Source organism: Anguilla rostrata, chromosome 5 (assembly GCF_018555375.3).
Source record: "Anguilla rostrata isolate EN2019 chromosome 5, ASM1855537v3, whole genome shotgun sequence".
Lineage (NCBI taxonomy): Eukaryota > Metazoa > Chordata > Actinopteri > Anguilliformes > Anguillidae > Anguilla > Anguilla rostrata.
The window spans coordinates 59,907,804-59,925,369 of NC_057937.1; the positions used below are offsets into that span (position 1 = coordinate 59,907,804).

The following is a 17,566-nucleotide window of genomic DNA, read 5'->3' on the forward strand; positions in this document are numbered from 1 at the left end:
CGATATTCCTCTTTTTGTACGACACAGTCGGCGATATATATGAGCCGAGACGTTATCAAGCAAACTCGCAGACCCATAAAACATCTGGTGTAGTAATTGACATTTATTTCGGTTTTAAAAAATCGCTGAATTAAATATTTTATGTGATACCACTGCTGAAGGCTTACTTATCGTTTGAAACAACCACTTTGATGTTCGTCTTGGACCTCGTTTTCCGTGGATCTGGAGAACAACTGACTGATACAACTGACATACATCGGGGAGCTCTTGGAGCTAGGAGGCTTCCTGGATATCCCCACTGGAAAAGAACCATCGGACAAATACGAAAGTACTATCCATGGTGCTGAATTTATTTTGACGAGATGGTGTTGCGAAACTTCGCAGTTCACAGACACTTTCATCAGCGATTGAACGCCGAAGTTCCATCGCCTGTAACCAATAGGGAACGACATCAAGGAGACGGCTAATTATACGCGAAAGTTTAGGCTGATGCAAGGAGACTTGCGGCGCGATAACGGTTCATCAGTGAAGATCACCTAATGAAGTCCCAGACGTCGAATTGCAGGAATAAATTTGGTGACGTGTGAAGAAAAGCAGACCACTTTTTCACCGTTGACGAGAAACCTTTCAAGAGGCAAGACGCTGCGTTATGGTAACCAACAAGATCAAAAAAGAACTGCTCTAAGGTACTCTTTGTGTTTTCACTCAGCGCCGTACAACTTTGAACCCTTTAAACGCCGAATTATCCGCAGAAAAACGTCAATATACATATTTGCTTTACTGTATTGGCCTGATAGAGCTCCCAGTTGTACGTGAGAAGGTAAATGTGTAAGAGTTGGTAATATTGAGCCTTCGTAAAATTAAGCATGTATATCGTATATTATGCTAATTGATTGCTTTCTGTATGTCTGTGTGGATTATGTTTCTTTTAAATAGTAGCTTAGTGCCGTTTATGCGTCACTAACGGACACTGAGATATCGGGGGAAAACTGTAGCCTAATTTAACAAGAACAATGATAGTCTATTCAGTACGGGCAGATTTCTCAACGATAGGTAGAAGTTGTATGCTCAGGGGCTACGCACATCCTTTGCCGTAATAGGCGTATGGTAGGCAACATGAACAAATTCTACGCTTTGTGCGCAAAAGCGTTATCGGATAAACGGTTATTGTGTTGAGAAGTTGTGGCACATCTTTATCTTACTAAACGCTAACCGTAAACGGTCTCTGGCATTTTGTCAAACAGTGACTGGGTGTCAAGTTATCATTAACCTATTGTAAATTTAAAGCACCGACTAAAACCCAGCACCAGACATCTGCGATGAAATTAGGTTAATATGAACTGATACTGCGGTATATCAAACAGGATAATCTGTCAGAGGTATCAAAATGTAATCCACGCAAGTTTAATATAACGTAACATTCTAATTCAACATTTACACAAACTGATAACTGTGCTTTACCATGAGCTGAAAGGGGCTTATTACTAAATCTCCCAAATGGATGTAATATCAAAGATAATGAGAAGACTCCTGATCCTATCTCTTAATACAGTTTTCACAGTTGACACCGCGACATGATATTCGCCATACTTACAAGCATAGCAGAACTGTTTATTGGTGGTTGGCCGTTAGTGGCTCAGGGAGGCTGTCAATAAGAGGCCTGTTATGCGTTCCTGGTCAGGAGAATAAAGGTAAAAAGCGTGGGAAAAAAACTGAGGAAGACGAAATATATTCACATCAAATAATATTACATTATACAGAGGTGTAAATAAAACTGTTATACAGGCTTGATGTTCCTGTGTGCGCATTCGTTTGTTTTATATGTCGTTTTTTCTGTGTTTGTTGTGATAGAAGTCCTTCAGAGGCTTGAAGATGGATTCGGGATATATTAACGCAAGTGAAAACCCCATTGATAATGCGACCATGTTGCTGTACAACTCGTACATGGCATTATGGGAAGATTTCGACAGCAGCGTGAATGACATGCGCTACTTCCTGATTGGACTGTACACAACCGTGAGCGTCCTGGGTCTCCTAGGAAACGTGCTCATACTGACGGCGCTGGCCAGGAAGTGGCGAGAGAAGAGCATCATAAACCTCCTGGTGGGCAACCTGGCCTTCTCGGACATCCTGGTGGTGCTGTTCTGCTCCCCCTTCACCCTCACCAGCGTGCTGCTGGACCACTGGGTTTTCGGGGAGGTCATGTGCCACGTGGTGCCCTTCCTGCAGTGCGTCTCCGTGGTGGTCTCCACGCTGGTGCTCATGTCCATCGCCATGGTGCGCTACCACATGATCAGCCGGCCGCTGTCGGCGCACATGTCAGTGCACTCGGGGTACGTCCTGCTGGCGGCCATCTGGACGCTGGGCCTGTCCATCTGCTCGCCGCTGCCCGTCTTCCACCGCACGGTGGACGTGAGCCGCGCCTTCCGGCTGGGGCCGCCACAGCGGAGCAAGTGGCTGTGCGTGGAGTCCTGGCCCTCGGGCGCCTACCGGGTGGCCTTCACCCTGGGCCTGCTGCTGGTGCAGTACATCCTGCCCGTGGTGTGCCTGACGGCCAGCCACGCCACGGTGTGCCGGCGGGTGTGGGCGGGCGAGCTGGCGCAGCAGGGGCAGCCGCCGGGGCCGGCCGAGGAGAACGAGGCCATCCGGCTCACCCTGCCGCCGCCGGCCGAGCGACGGGGCCGCCGCCTGCCGCGACGCGTCTCCGCCCCCGAGGGGTGGAGCCTGGGGCCGGTGGGCGGGAAAGAGAGGCGGCGGTACAGCAGGAAGGGGTGCGCGGTGGGGCCAGTCGCCGGCCGCGACCGGGTCTCCGGGGGGTCCCGGGGGTCCGGCGAGGGGGCGGCGGCTCGGGACGGGGACGGGGACGGGGACCGTGACCGGCGACCGCCCCCCCTCCTCCGCGTCCCCCAGCCGGGCCCGCTCCCGCCCAACGTCCCCGTCTGCTTCGAGGAGCTGAAGGAGGAGGAGTGGCGGACGGCGCTGACCGCCGCGCGGACGTCGGTGTCGCGCGCCAGGAGGCGGTCCCGCGTCGTCTTCCTCAAGCTGACCGCCGTGGTGCTGGCCTTCGCCGTCAGCTGGATGCCGCTGCACGTCTTCCACCTGCTGACCGACTTCAGCACCGACCTCATCTCCAGCCGCCATTTTAAGCTGGTCTACTGCATCTGCCACCTGCTGGGCATGCTGTCCTGCTGCCTCAACCCCGTGCTGTACGGCTTCCTCAACAACGGCATCAAGTCCGACCTGCTGTCCCTCATCCGCTGCCTCTAGGCAGCAGAGAGAATGTGTTTCATGCATTACGTGACATTACATTATATTACAATACAGGCATTTAGCAGCCGCTCTTATCCAGAGCGACTTACACAACTTTTTTTTTGTTTACATTACATTGAATCCATTTATACAGCTGGATATGTACTGAAGCAATGCAGGTGAAGTACCTTGCTCAAGGGTGCAAGGGCAGTGGCCTACCCGGGAATCGAAACCTGTGACCTTTCGGTTACAAGACCATGCTGCGGTTTACGGGGCACCTTGGGATGTTCCAGGAAACAGCAGGGAACCTTCCGGATTCGATCTAGTGGAGCTCCAGCCGGCTGTGCCACCTCAACGATAGCAGGTTCGATGCGAGGTCGGTGAGAGACGTCAGCGCAAAAGGACGTCGGGGAACCTGTATTTAATCTACATCCACATCAATCTATGGTCCTTAACGTTCACCTGCAGATGAATGCAAGCTGTTCGGCGGGCTCATTTAGGCTCATTTAGCTTTAGCGATCGCTCAACCCGCCATCCTGAGCGCTGATGAATCCCAGCCATAATATTTGATAATTACAACTTACCGCTAACCTTCGGGGGCCCACTTTTGAAAAGAACATTGACCTTCTCCAATAAACTTTAATTTATTTCCTAGCCACGGTCATTAGCATATTAACAAGAATGTAATAGGAGATCATTTTAAGTTAAACTTTCGGTTAATTTTTCAGTTAACAGCCTAAGAAGCCCTCACAGCAATTTCAAAGTAATTATGGCTGAGGAACAGTAATGTGTCTTCAGAAAGCTCTTAAGTTTTATTGCCATTGCAAACAAACACATTGGTATTCACTCCTTGGTGATGTACCATTATCAATTTCCAACCGTACTTTCACACGTGTGGTGTACATACATATGGAAAATATGCCAGTTGTAACAAGTATTTCTGTATATTTAAAATGTATTCACATCACGTCCGGATAAAAAAATATGTTGTTTCATTTTATTATTAATCATCATTGTTTAGTATGACCCTTGTGCTGATAAGTGCCAAATCATGGTTACCCACGTATATAGCTGAGTGTATTTCACTGAAGCAATTTGAGTTTCTTGCACAAGGTCATAATAGCTGTGTTCCCACCTGGGAAAACAGGCTGGAAACTTTGATTGAGAACCTGCCAATAAGGCAAGCCTTATGAACAGCGCTGTTTCAGAAAGGCAGGGTTGGTGTCGACCATTAGGCTAATTAACGGCACTGATCGATCGTCGCCGTCCCGTGTTAAAGCACCTCTTTCCTGCAGGGAGGGGCCTCTTTCAGCGTGACGATGCTTCTGTCCACGGAGCTTGAGTACCTGCTGTCATTGTAGCTAAGCATGCGCTGACTTACTTTACTATGGGAGAGAGTGGAGTCCTACTGTAGATATGCTGGTGAGATCTGTACCACGGTATATAAGAACCTGCTGTCATTGTACAGAAGCTAAGTATGTGCCGACTTACTTTACTATGGGAGAGAGTGGAGTCCTACTGCAGATATGCTGGTGAGATCTGGACCATGGTATCTAAGTACCTGCTGTCTTTGTACAGAAGCTAAGCGTGCACTGTTACTTTACTCTGGGAAAGTGGAGTTCTGATGCAGATATGCTGGTGAGATCTGTACCACGGTGCATGCAGGCTAATGAACCATTGCTTCATTGTACCTTCACCTTTGAAGTAATATTTTAGTTTCTGACATTATTTTATAAGTCTGAATCATTTTACTTTTAACACAGTGTGTATCTGTCTTGTATTTTCTTATTGGTGGGCGATCTAACTGAGGCTCTCAAATAAAAACAATAAGTGAATAGATGCATTGTTGCACTGTGATTAATAGCTGAAATTGACTTGATATTCAACAGCTTTTGAAATGGCTGTGATGTGAAATATGCTTTTATCAGGACAGTCTCGTGATGACTGAACTGAATACTGAATACAGAATTATTATTTAATGAATTTTAAATAGCTTCTTTCTCTTGTCCAGTAGGGAATACCTGATCTGCCCTCTGTCAAAAGGCACTGACTAGTGTGTAGCGACAAATTCTGAAGCAGCCAAATCTGCAACTCACTGGACCATGAACCAAAACCAGTTTATCAGTGCAATATGCCAGCTGAAATCCCCCTTATTTATTTTACAAAGACTGTTTACCTTGTCATTCAAGTTGATTGATATTCTGTTTGTGTAATTATTGATATTATTTTTTACATTACATGGGGTTTGCTTTCATGCTGAAGAAAAGAAGCAAACTGTAATTCAGAAAGAGTACTGCTCTGGGGGTCAAAAGTGACAGTGGTTATACGTTTTCTGTTAACAGATAAACAGCATGGCTGCATTGTGCTCGCTCATAATTTAGGCAAAAATCATAACTGAATCATAGATCAGGATTTCGTCTCCGGAATCTTCGGTTGCATCACTCGTGCGGGACTGAATGAATCCAGGGAGGGGCCCCTCGACTTTGACTGAACTGCAGGAACATGCAGGCAAGGCCTGGAGTCACGCCACTCACTGCTAGACTTCATAGACTTAAGCGTTCTGTGATAAGCTGCTTGGTCACAGTCAACCTGTTCAGTGACATTTTTTACAGAGTTCTCTATAAATATCAAAGGCTACCGTCCAGCTGAACTAGTTTTGATTGCCGTGGAAAATTCTCATACATGTTTGATAGCGGAAGAGGCGAACAAATTTGGAATTTGGGCCTAAATAAGCATTTACGGCCTTCAACACTCACCCCCCCCCCCCCCCAACTACTACCAGAGCATTCCTTTGCCTTTGTCACAGACACAAAAATAATTCATTTCGACAAGCCTTCAAAACCAATATACAGAGATTCCAAGACACTGTTTGACATTCAAATGTCAAATGGAGAATTTTACATGGGTCTTTGAGTTGTTTTACTTTTGACCAGTAAGGTCAAAATGAATCACCATGCATTTTGTATCGTACATGTTTGTATCTACATCTACAGCAAATTATTACAACAGGCACTGAGGGAGAGGTGCAACAGAATACAGAGTGTCATGTCAACCTCACGATGGATGTGTTAGCTGTTATGATACAAGTTATTTTCATTACATAAAATTGAATAGTCTCATTGCGCACACATCCCATTTCAATTCCACGTGCGCGCACAGAAAGCACAAAGACAACCCGCAGAAGCAATTTAAACTGAGTACGGGAGATTGCTCTGTGCGCACCAGCAGTGTTCTCTACACTCTACACCACAAGCACTTACCAGATGCTCTTTATCGAGAGTGACTGCTTGCACTTTTTTTTTATATTTACATAGTCTCCATTTGGATGTGTCCCGATTCGATGCAGGTTAAGTGCCTTGCTCAGGGGTACAACAGCAGTGTGTTACGTGGGAATTGAACCTGCAACCTTTAGGTTACAAGGCCAGGTCCTTGAACTTGATTATACAACACAGACACCATTGTAGCGCACTGCTCAGAGTAGGATTCATACATACAACCCTCTGTGGCTGCAGGCTGAGCTCCCTCACTCCCACCAGTCAAGTGACCTTTAACCTTTCTAACAAGCCCCCCCCCCCATCCAAAACATAAGAACAGGACATTTTTTGTGGGGGGGTTAAAATCTAAATCGGATGTCTACAGTCAGACCCTCAGGCCTGAAAGATGGAACCAAAGAAGACAACCCCCCCAACCACCCACCCCTCTACACAATATCCTCCTTCCCCCCTTTTCTTCTACACTGCCTTCATTTTATATCTGGATTTGTCCTCCCTGATAATGTGTGCCACCACTTTTGATGCTTCTATTCTCAGCGCACTGCTGAACAGGAGCATTATGGGAATCTGCGGGAGGCCAGAACGGGCTGTCACAACAGCTGGCTGTCAAACGCACTGATTCTCGTCAGCAGACAGCAGCGGCGGAGAACCGAGTCACCATCTCTACTGGCCACCCTGGTACAGTACGCCTCCTCCAGCAATCCGGCATATTTTGTGTGCTGCAGTTTCCCATAAAATATTCATAACAACTTTCAGAACAAGAGGGGAAGAGAGATAAGGCGTGTTTTGGGCAGCGTGCAGAAACACTTCGGCAGGTCCATCAGGACCTCTGCCTGGGCACGAAGACAGCTCATGCCTGGATAATTGCGCTGTCGTAGATATGAAGTTTGATGCCACCCATTTCAGCCTATGCCAGAATTGCAGATTAATCCTTTTGTAAATGCTGTCACAGGCAGCCTCCTCGTGTGCAATGCTGCACTGACGTTGGACGGTTAGTCAGCTGAAGATTTTGTTGTAATTACTGCACAGTGCACCCACGGTTCAGTGACCAGCAGAGGTCAATTTAATGGGGTGAACTTCTACATGGTCAAGCATGCAGAAAGTTCACCAATGTGCCGAAGAAGTGTCCAAATTTTAACATACGGGACATATCCTATAATCACTGACAATTCCAACTGAGGCATTTTTCAAAAACAAGCATTAACAATAACCATCCATGCATATAAAAAGAAACCCTAAACAGATTTGTACATTCATAGTCTTCGGTAGCACCAAGTGAGAGACTTGTGGGGTTTAGGTTTTCAGCTCAGTTTTGAAAGACATTTTGGAGAAAGAGCTCTCAGCCGTAATTTAAAACCAACGCCTTCGACAACTTTGATGCATCAAAGATCAAAGCAGTGCAGTGAAAATGTCAATCTCTTTGCTCTTCATTTTGTTTTTGCTTTTATGGGACATCATAGAGAATATTACATCAGCTCAAAAGAGGGATACAGTACAAGATGGGAGTAGATACACACACACATCTGAATATAGCCAATCTAATACAGACTGAACACGTTTAAATGATGTGGATTATGATGATCCTAAAGCATTGTGGATCTGACATAATGTCTGTGAGGCATAGATAATCCCAGGAGCTCTACATAAGAGTATATTAAACTGGAGTTAGACAAGCTTACCGTAATTGCAGGATCCAGCAATGCACATTGATGAAATTGCAAATAAGAGCAAATAATATAGCTCCTCTTCCTCCCTCTCTCCCAATGCATGCTAGGATAGGCTTCAGCACATCCCTTGACCCTGACCAGGAATAAGTAGGTATAGATAATGGCTGGATGGATGGCTAATATAGCTTCTAAGCTCAACAGTAAATATGAGAGAAAATTCATTTCCATCTGCCTCTCATTATGACCTATGCCCAACTTGTCCAGGCATTGGAAAAAGAGTTTGATTACCCAGCTGAGCACTAAAACCATGAAGATAACATGACTGAAGCACCTGCACAAAACACCATGCATGGTTGCATGTGCATGCACACATGCTCATGCATGTGAGCACACAGCAACACACTCCTATTCCGTAATGCATGGAACATGTAAATTTATTTCAATCCCTAAACGACCCCTCACATTTGGCACCTGTTTCTCAGTACAAGACAGTAAAAGCCAACTGTTTTCATGAAATGATAATGCACTGCAGTTTAGCTGACGTTAAAAAAAAGAACTTTTCATAAAATGTCACCTGTAAAGATAATGTAATGTATTCTCACCTTTTCAAGTCTATCTAATGCTCAGAGAACTGCAGCAGGTTCTGGCAGTTTCCAAACAATGGATAGCAATGACAACAGCCTTGCCACCTGAAAGAGAAAACAAGTCTCGATCTATAACTAGAGTCAGCACACAGACTTACGTTGTAAAATATTTGCATTTGAAATGCGCCAGCCTATACGTATTTATATAATTCTTTACAATTAGGAGAACTGCTATTTTTAGTGGGTTAAAAGGAGCAGTGCTTCTATAATTTTTTTTTTTTAAATACATAAAAAGAATCAATGTGAAATGTCACCAGGAGGCTTAGGATAATCTTGATCTCATTCAAAAGGTGCATTGTAACTTCCATTCTGGGACAGAAAGGTCATTCCTGACTATTAGAACTTGCCTGAAAAGGCTTGTGACCTTTTTTAATACCTCGGTACATATCGGGACCTTTACATTTCAGGCAATATGCATCCAGAATAAACCTCTGAGCATTCAATTAAACAGCTATTAAATCTCATTCTGTTTCATGAACATCAACGAATATAATAACATTGCATAAACAGTCTACAAATTGTGTAGATTCTTGGCAGAGCTGCTGGAACATCAGTAATCTTCTCTCAACGCCATATAAGTCACGCCATTATACTCTTTTTGGTTCGGAATAGGAGCCAATATTTTCCCCAAGATTTTATAAAAATCTATCTTTTATTCATGTGTTTTATAGGATTGAACTAGCATGTGGTTTTCTGTAGATACTGGCAGTACTACTCTGTTTTTTTTATGGTTCTAGGTTAGCAACAACCTGGATTGTAGCTGCAAAATGTGCTATTACGCCCAGGGGTTCTATTACGCGCTCTGCTGATGCCATAGTCTATCTGCCAGCGTGTACACTGTAAACAAAAATACAGGAGCTTAGGTCTACATTCACCTGACGTCATTAGGTTACGTCAAATAATACGACTGCGAGCTCTTCTCACTCATTTTACATTAGTTCGTTTTCTTACATTTTTACGGACTAGGAGACCGCATATTAGCCCACCTGTTATCATTCAATCTTCCCAAAACGTTGAAGGTCCCCTTTAAAGTTTTCAAGAATATAATGGTCTTCCGGAACTAATTGACTTTTTTACCCGCGATCGGGGAATCTAAACAGTGTGGGACCATTTTCCGTCAGCGAGAAATTGCACGTGCTTTTTTTGCTGTCAAACTCACTACAGTGAGCACTATTTATAAGGAAATGGTAAGCACTTAAATGTCAATCTGTTAGACAGTTAGCTATTTTGATATTTGTATTAGAGCTTAGTGTTTGTACATTTTATAGCTACTGTTAAGGTAGACTGAAAGGTGACTAACATACTCGCCTTGTGTGTACTGTTTACAGCCGAAGGTACTGAAGGGTGGTAAGGGAGCGGTAGAGAAGAAGGTGATTCACCCATACAGTAGGAAAGCAGCCTATATTGCAAGCAGAGTTGTCAAACAAGAGAAAAAAGAAAAGTAAGTTTCATTTGTCTTCTTGCATATCGTCATTCACTTGTCTCGGTATTTACTAGCTACTTCACGTAGCCAACTGAACTCAGGTGTTTGCTTATCGGTAATGCTAAGCTAACGTTAGCTACATAGATACAATGAACAGCTAACTCCTTCTCCAGCTAGCGAATGGCAAGCTTGTTACTCGTTTTTTGTGAGGCTGATTAACTGATAATAGACTTGTTCCAAATATTTGTCTAGATGTAGCAAGCTTCATAGCAGATCAGATCTTCTGAATAAGTTTGTTTTACAAACTTAGCGGGCTCGTGTCTTCAGTATCAATCTATTGGGTTTGGAAAGCTTGAAAGTTTTGAATTTTATGTCTCGTCTGCAGGCTAAAGCATGAAAAAACCTTACGACTAAATGCAGTTGGTAAGTTATTTGGAATGTTAGGTGTCAGCTTGTTATTTTCCATTAATCTAATCATTAATATTTTGTGTTTGTAAAAGCAGGGCTAATAGCCTTTTGGGTTGTCCTCCTGTTCTTCTAAAGTGTGTAACATTATGAACAAATAATAATTAAATGGCTGCATTTTCTTGCCAGCAAAATAGTTGATAAAATGAGTCTTATTAAAACAGGGCTGTTGTGGTGCACCACTCACAGTTCCATATCGTAAACCCTTTGTTAAAAAGCAACGCTTAGATGGCCATAGTTCAGATGTGTTACCAATGCGTTGAACCAGATTAAGAAAGTCTGTCTGAATATTATTTTAATCCTTCTCAATTGTTAGGTGTGCATTTCTGTTAATTAACTGTTAATCAGTTGTTAATTTGTGTGCAGGTGAAAAACTTCTTTGGTTCCAGAGCCAGCTTGATCCTGAAAAAACGGAATACACAAAACAAGATGCTTGTGACATTATTGAACGGTAAGGCCAGGAATTATTCAATGACATATTGACGGTACAGTCAGAAATACCTCTGTTTTATACTCTTAACATGCTACATTTCAGTGGTGTTAATGTAACGAATTGCTTCAGTTCTTCCTTTGTGTTTTGTTCCTGAGCATCACTGTGCAATAGATGCTGCACATTTTCACTCGGTAATTGGGTAACCTCGCTAGCTAAATTAAATTGATACCTCTGATGTAAACAACGGAGGTAACTATCAGCCCATAATGCATACATCAGTCAATCTGCGTAGTACCAGCTCTGAACAAACACCAGTAAAAACACGCCGTGTTCCCTTTCGTGGCGGCAGATATCTGCATCGTTTTGACGCGGAGATGGAGCAGATCGAACTAGCGAATGGAATTAAAGGCAGGCAAGGACGTCTACATGGCTCCAGGGAGAATGTCATCAAACAGACCGTGGAAAGAGAGCGAGCGTTATACGAAGGAAACGGATTCGGTGAGTCGTCCTTTCTTTCATTCGGTCAATACATTTTTCTGTTACGTATGTGCCGGCTTTTCTTATTCCTGTTGTTGAACACGTCTGTGGAAAAAGACCGCGATGAATGCTTGGTACATCCAGCGATCAGGGTTGTTATGGGGTTTCTTGCTTAGAAATTAGCTATACTGAGTGTCCTGCCGAACAGTAGGACAGGCATTCATCCGTCAAAAGAGAACGACGGTTCAATACCTGGGCTCCAGTCTACCCAGTTCTGAATCATCGCAAAATACCTGCTTAGACTTTGAAAAGGTATTGTGGCGTTAAATGGACGTGGCCTTGGCCTCCATTGTTGGAGACCACTGCTGTGGTGATCATTTTGTTCTTGATGCAGAGGAATACACAATAGATTTTTTTGTGCTGTTCTTTTTACAAAGGCTCTTTAGTGCTTGTTGGTGTTATTTGACTTAACTCAGATAATTTTTCTCTCCCCTTTAATTTTTTTATTTATTTTTTTTTTTTTTTAGAAATTCCTGACATTATCAATTGTAAACATCTGAAAACGTTCAGGTAAGATATTTTCAAATATATTTTCTTATGTCTGTTCATGTAGGGACCAGAACCGTGGAATTTTAAAGTTTTAGTAAATTCAAATCGTGTTGGAAACTTAGCAGTTGCATTATGCCTGTCTGTCAAATGTATTTGCCTCGGCCAGTCTCACAGTGTAAACTGGTTTGAGTGTCATTCCCGTAAAGAATATCTGGCTGTTTGGACAGAGCCACGTGCACTATGCAGGGAATCATTACTGTGACAAATTTACAAAAAACAGATTTAAAAAGGCCTCATAGCAGAGCATAAGCAAAACCTGAGAACTGAAGCAGGGCCTTTTCTGGTACAGTACAGAAGAGAAAAGGCATCTGTCTTATAACAAAGGCAGATACTTAACCTTTAATGGTTTTTCACCTTGCCTGCTTTCTGTGGAATTCCAGGCAGCCAGAAAATTTGGGTCTGATCATATTCTCAAGGATCTGCCTGTAAGAATTGAAAATGAAGTTGAATAAATGATATTTTTAGCACTGAGGTTAGGCAGGGTTCATACGCTATTATGACCAAAAGTATGTGGACGCTCCTGCTGAAGGGTTGACGTTTCTGTTTGAAGTGCCTTTCTTTGGCGTGTACACGGTGCTCCTACCACATTTTCTCGTTATATTTTTTTTTCCCCACACAGAGAGTGGAACGGCGACTTGAAAAAACTGCCCAATATAAAAATGCGCAAGGTGTCGCCCAAGGAGGCGGGAACCTCGCAGAAAGAGGCGGGGCCAGAGGGCCCGTCAGCGGAGCTGTGCGAGGACGCGTTGCTGGGAGACTCTGAGGCGGAGTCTCTCGATGAAGAGTTGTAACGGATGACGCCCACCTTCCAGCACATTTGTCCCACCCCACCAGCACCCCGCAGCAAACCCCCGACTCGGCTGTCTGTTACTCCAGGGCCAGGAGAGCCGCAGGATTTGCTGCTTTCCGTTTTTACTTTAAAATCTGCAACCAATTCTGACACAGGTAATCAGACTTAGTGAGGTAATCACCTTTTTTTTTAATTGATCAATTAACCCTTTGAAGAGTGGATGTTTTTTTTCCTCCAGAATTCCAAAGTCAGTGTTCTAGAACTCCGTTGCTTTAAAATGACCAGTAGTGACTGTGATGTCAGCATTAGAATGGTCAGTTGGGAGCGTTTTAATTCGCACATTTGTGATCTTGCGCCTTGAAGGGTTAAGGGCTGACAGTGAAACGCATCACATCCTGTGGCTCTCCAGGACCCCAGGGTCTGGTAGCTCTGCTTGGACTCCTTCAGCTACACTGTGCAGTGGGTCATAACCTCATTTTATGTACTTTATGTACTTTTTTTTTTTCCTCCAATCCAGAGGAATTTGGTCCCTCTCCACGCCAGAGATTTATGACTATAATACAGCATGTATGTGTGTGTATTTAAAATGAATGCGAGTGCTTCCCTGAAAATAAACGCCCAAGGTCTTTTCAAAATGCGTTTGCTGTAATCTTTTCATATGGGAGCTGTTTTTATTGTGTGGGCGTACAGAAATACGATGAAAGGAGAAACTGAATTATAATCGATTGGTCAAATATGAAAGTCATTTTGTGAGCAGGGGAAAAGTTTTCTAGCTTTCTGCTGTTCAAATATCCAGGCTCGGTTCACTGCAGATGTTTCTTGTCACAAAAATGGTCGATGGCCTTTTTGGTTCCACATCAATAAATCCTGTTAAGGAGGTTAAAAAGCTCCATCGAGCGGAATGTCAAGGCTAATAACAACTTTGAAACCTAGCGTGTAGAATTTCATTGTTCGTGTGCATTACTGATACACATCTGCCATGTCCACAGTTTGAAGTGGAAATAGTTAGAAATGAGATATTTTTCAGTTTCTGAAGGGAAGTTGAACTTCATTCAACAAACATAGCTCGCTGACTCAATTTTGTTTTGAAACCAAACGAATAATGAAATTACAGTAACGACTGTAAAATGAACTTTGGCGTACAGCTCAGTACCCAATGTCTCCGTGGGTGGAAACCACAGAAGGAGGGTGGAACCTCAGGAGGAGGTTCCTGCTCCGTTCAAGTTCGAGTCCTGGCCGGCTGGATCCTCCCTGCGTGCAGTTGGCATGTTCTCCCCGTGTTTGCGTGGGTTTCCTCCAGGCACTCCTGTTTCCTCCCACACCACATATGTCAGGTTTGGTATACGCCCGCCTTTGCCCTTGCCCAAGGCACTGGCCTCAGAGCTGGAGCTGGTCCCCGGGCGCTGGACTCTGTGGCTGCCCACTGCTCCTGAGTAGCTAGAGTGGTTCAAATGCAGAGGATGAATTAGCCCACGGGGCTCAATAAAGTGCATGCCATGAATGGACAAATAGTGCTCGGGTCTGTGCTGGGCCTCAAAACTGCTGTGTGCATTTTCTGTGTGGGATCAGTAAAAGGAGACTCGGGTGACTTGACTGAGGCTTTTAAATTCATAAAGGGCATCAACAAAGTGAACTACAAGAGATTCTTCAGCTCATGTTCAGTTAGAACGAGGGGACAAATGGAAATTAGCAAAAGGTAACTTCCATACAGACATTAGGAAGAATTTTTTCATGCAGAGTGGTTAACGTGTGGAGTAGCCTCCCAGGTCACGTAGTAGAGGCAGAAACTCGGGGGATTTTCGAGACCAGGCTTGATATGGTGTTACATACTATCTAGTCCGTGGGTAATCCGAGCACCAGGTGCAATGTAGTCAGGAAAATGGCGAGCGTTGTTGTTCTCGTCATTATGCTGTTATCTTTCCGCTTTCCCGCCAAAAAGGGCTTCTCGTCGCTGCCTCCTTTCCGAGCGCCTTTTCCCCTCTGTCATCCGTGCTGGGCGGGGCCCGAGGGTGGCGGCCGCAATCAAAAAGCCGTTAAAGCCGTCGGCGCAGTTACCGTGCCGGGGGGGGGGGGGGGGGGGGGGGGAACGCGAGGGAAATCACGGAGGTCGCCCGCCGCCGTATTTCACGCGCCTCTGAGCGCTCTGCGATTAGCTTCCCGCGGCGGCGGCCGAGATTACGCCTTCGCGGCTCTCATCAGTCGCCACGGCGACAGAATTCACGAACCGCCGCCGACGTCGAGAGGTCCCGGGGGGGAAGAATGATTGCCGGGGACGCACGGTGCGGTGGGACGTGCGCACAGCACTTATAAATCGCTTTTGTAATGGGCCCGTTTAATGGGTGCAGGCAAATAAACTTTCGCAGGGAGACAGCGGGCACATTTCTTACCACTGTCTGAATTTCACTCTCCAATTTGTATGACAAACGGCCATTTAAAAAAATGAATAAATAAATAAATAAAAAGCATTTCCTGCAGCGTGCTGTATGTACTTTACCATAAAGCATATTTGCAGAGATTAGGGATCAAATGTCGTCATTCCCTGGGGGGGGGGGGGGCAGTCCAACCCAATCCCAAGAGAGACAGCAAGTGCAAGTACAGACTCCATTCACAGGAGGGATCCAGTTCGCCAAGCAGCCCAGGTCTCGTTGCTCACCAGCGACCCCTGCTGGTCGTTTGGGTGCCCGCAGTCTGCTCGCTGAAGCTGCATATGAAGTGTCCTCCACCGGCTCGTGTCTTAGCGAGCTCTGCTTGTGCGCCGCAGCGAGGCGAGAAGCCGTGACCTCACGCCGGGTGTTCTGGCGGAGGGTAACTTCCTGTCCGTTCTCTCCAGAATTATTAGCAGCGAATATCACTCGACATTCACAAATTGGGGGGGGGGGGGAAGGAAAAATGATTAAACAAAGTGCAGAAAACCCTGTTGGATACATTCACAAATTTATTGCACTGCCTTTAATGTACATGTAGTAATTCCACATGTAGTAAACCCACAGCCGGGTTTGCCAACACTTAACAGGTAATTAAAGAATGACGTCTGCGCTCTAACTGGCATAGTATGTTCCTGGAGGATTATTATATATTCCTTTCATAATTCACATTCTCCATTCACAGTCAAAACAGCCCAATCTGAATTCATTAGAAAAAGAAGTGTAAACAATTTATTCATTGTGCTGCTCATCAATACTGGTGGAACATTTTAAGGTGATGTCACTGAAGTCCAGACTAAACGGCTTAAGACGTCTATCAGACTCGTTTGTAACAAAAGGTTTGAAAACAAATTTTAAACGTATCTTCTGAACCACTCTCTTAATGTGAGTATTCTATCAAATGTATCTTAAAACTGAACCACCTTTCATAAACTGCATATGTTTGCTCACTTTCAAAGCCTCTGAATACTCATAATAGACAACAGCTGTTTCACCTGTGCCGTTTAAAATTTCTTGAATTGCCCATTTTAAAAACTGGTTTATACTGGTCATACTGGTTTATATCAGTGCAACAAACTTTTATCTAAGGAAAATAAGACTTTCCCAATGATCACTGAAGCTGTTTTTCTTTCAACTTTTGGTCTGATGCTGTTGTAAAAACGTGACATCTCAATCATTCAAGACATAAGGGGGGGGGAGGGGCTTTCTGTGTTCCTGGTAACGATCATCGGGGCGACGTTCCCCTGGCATTGAGTTTTTTGCTGAAGTTGCCTTAAACTTCCATCTCGGAAACGACAGCACTACGGACGGCTGTCTGTGCTTCCCGGAGCGACTTCGGGACGCCGCCCGGGCTGTGATCGTTCATCTGCCCGCACTCGACGTGTCGGCTTCCCGATTGTTCGTGTTGAGGGGCGCTTCCCCCCTTTTGACAGTGTCGGGCAGTCTTGCACAATATGATCCGTTGAAGCTTCAGCCTCGCCGAGCGAATAGCCTGCATATGTCATAGATCAGCCCGCCCGTGAAGCCGATCGCCACGACGATGAGCTTCGTCCAGAACGGCCACTCCAACACGCCTGCAACAGACAGACAGAGGGGATGGCTCTAACGAAATATGAAGGGTAAATGTGTGTGTGTGTGTGTGTGTTGTGTGTGTGAGTGTGAGTGTGTGTGTGTATGTGTGCATGCGAGAGAGAGAGAGAGAGAGAGGGTGTGTGTGTGTGTAATTTTAAATCCCTTTTTCAGCCAGAGCTTCCTAGAGAAAGACATTGGACTCACAACTCATGTGGACTCACCTTGACAGACAAAGATGCTTAAAGAAATGTGCAGACTGAGGCTTATTATGTGAAGGTTATATCAAATCTAATGAAGTTTAAGAGTGGCTTACGTATATGTATGTAATGTGTACTGGCATGTTCAAAAGCAGCAGGCAAAGTCTCGATGGGCCCTGCATGGCCAGTTCTTGTTAACACCTTTTGTATGTGCTAATTGCTGTATATTACGTAGCATAGCAATTGTGTACCAGACGTAATATTTCCCATGTTACTCTCAGATGCTCAGACTGAATATCATGGTTTTACTTTGGGATACAGGTAATTCTGATGACCTACGGTGAG

General features: G+C 44.7%; 2 protein-coding genes across 2 annotated transcripts; both read left to right on the forward strand.

Annotated features, from left to right (window-relative positions):
• Positions 1-54: 54 nt before the first annotated feature.
• LOC135255810 (neuropeptide Y receptor type 5-like) lies at positions 55-4,893 on the forward strand. The gene is made up of 2 exons (XM_064337480.1): positions 55-686; positions 1,852-4,893. Exon 2 carries the CDS (start codon positions 1,873-1,875, stop codon positions 3,265-3,267), a length of 1,395 nt encoding a protein of 464 aa, XP_064193550.1. The 5' UTR covers positions 55-686; positions 1,852-1,872; the 3' UTR covers positions 3,268-4,893.
• Positions 4,894-9,867: 4,974 nt separating this feature from the next.
• Positions 9,868-13,664, forward strand: tma16 (translation machinery associated 16 homolog). Its single transcript, XM_064337482.1, has 7 exons — positions 9,868-10,019; positions 10,161-10,273; positions 10,641-10,678; positions 11,087-11,171; positions 11,503-11,651; positions 12,158-12,200; positions 12,859-13,664. The coding sequence occupies exons 1-7, from the start codon at positions 10,017-10,019 to the stop codon at positions 13,028-13,030; spliced, it is 603 nt and encodes a 200-aa protein (XP_064193552.1). The 5' UTR covers positions 9,868-10,016; the 3' UTR covers positions 13,031-13,664.
• The last annotated feature ends 3,902 nt before the right edge of the window (positions 13,665-17,566 follow it).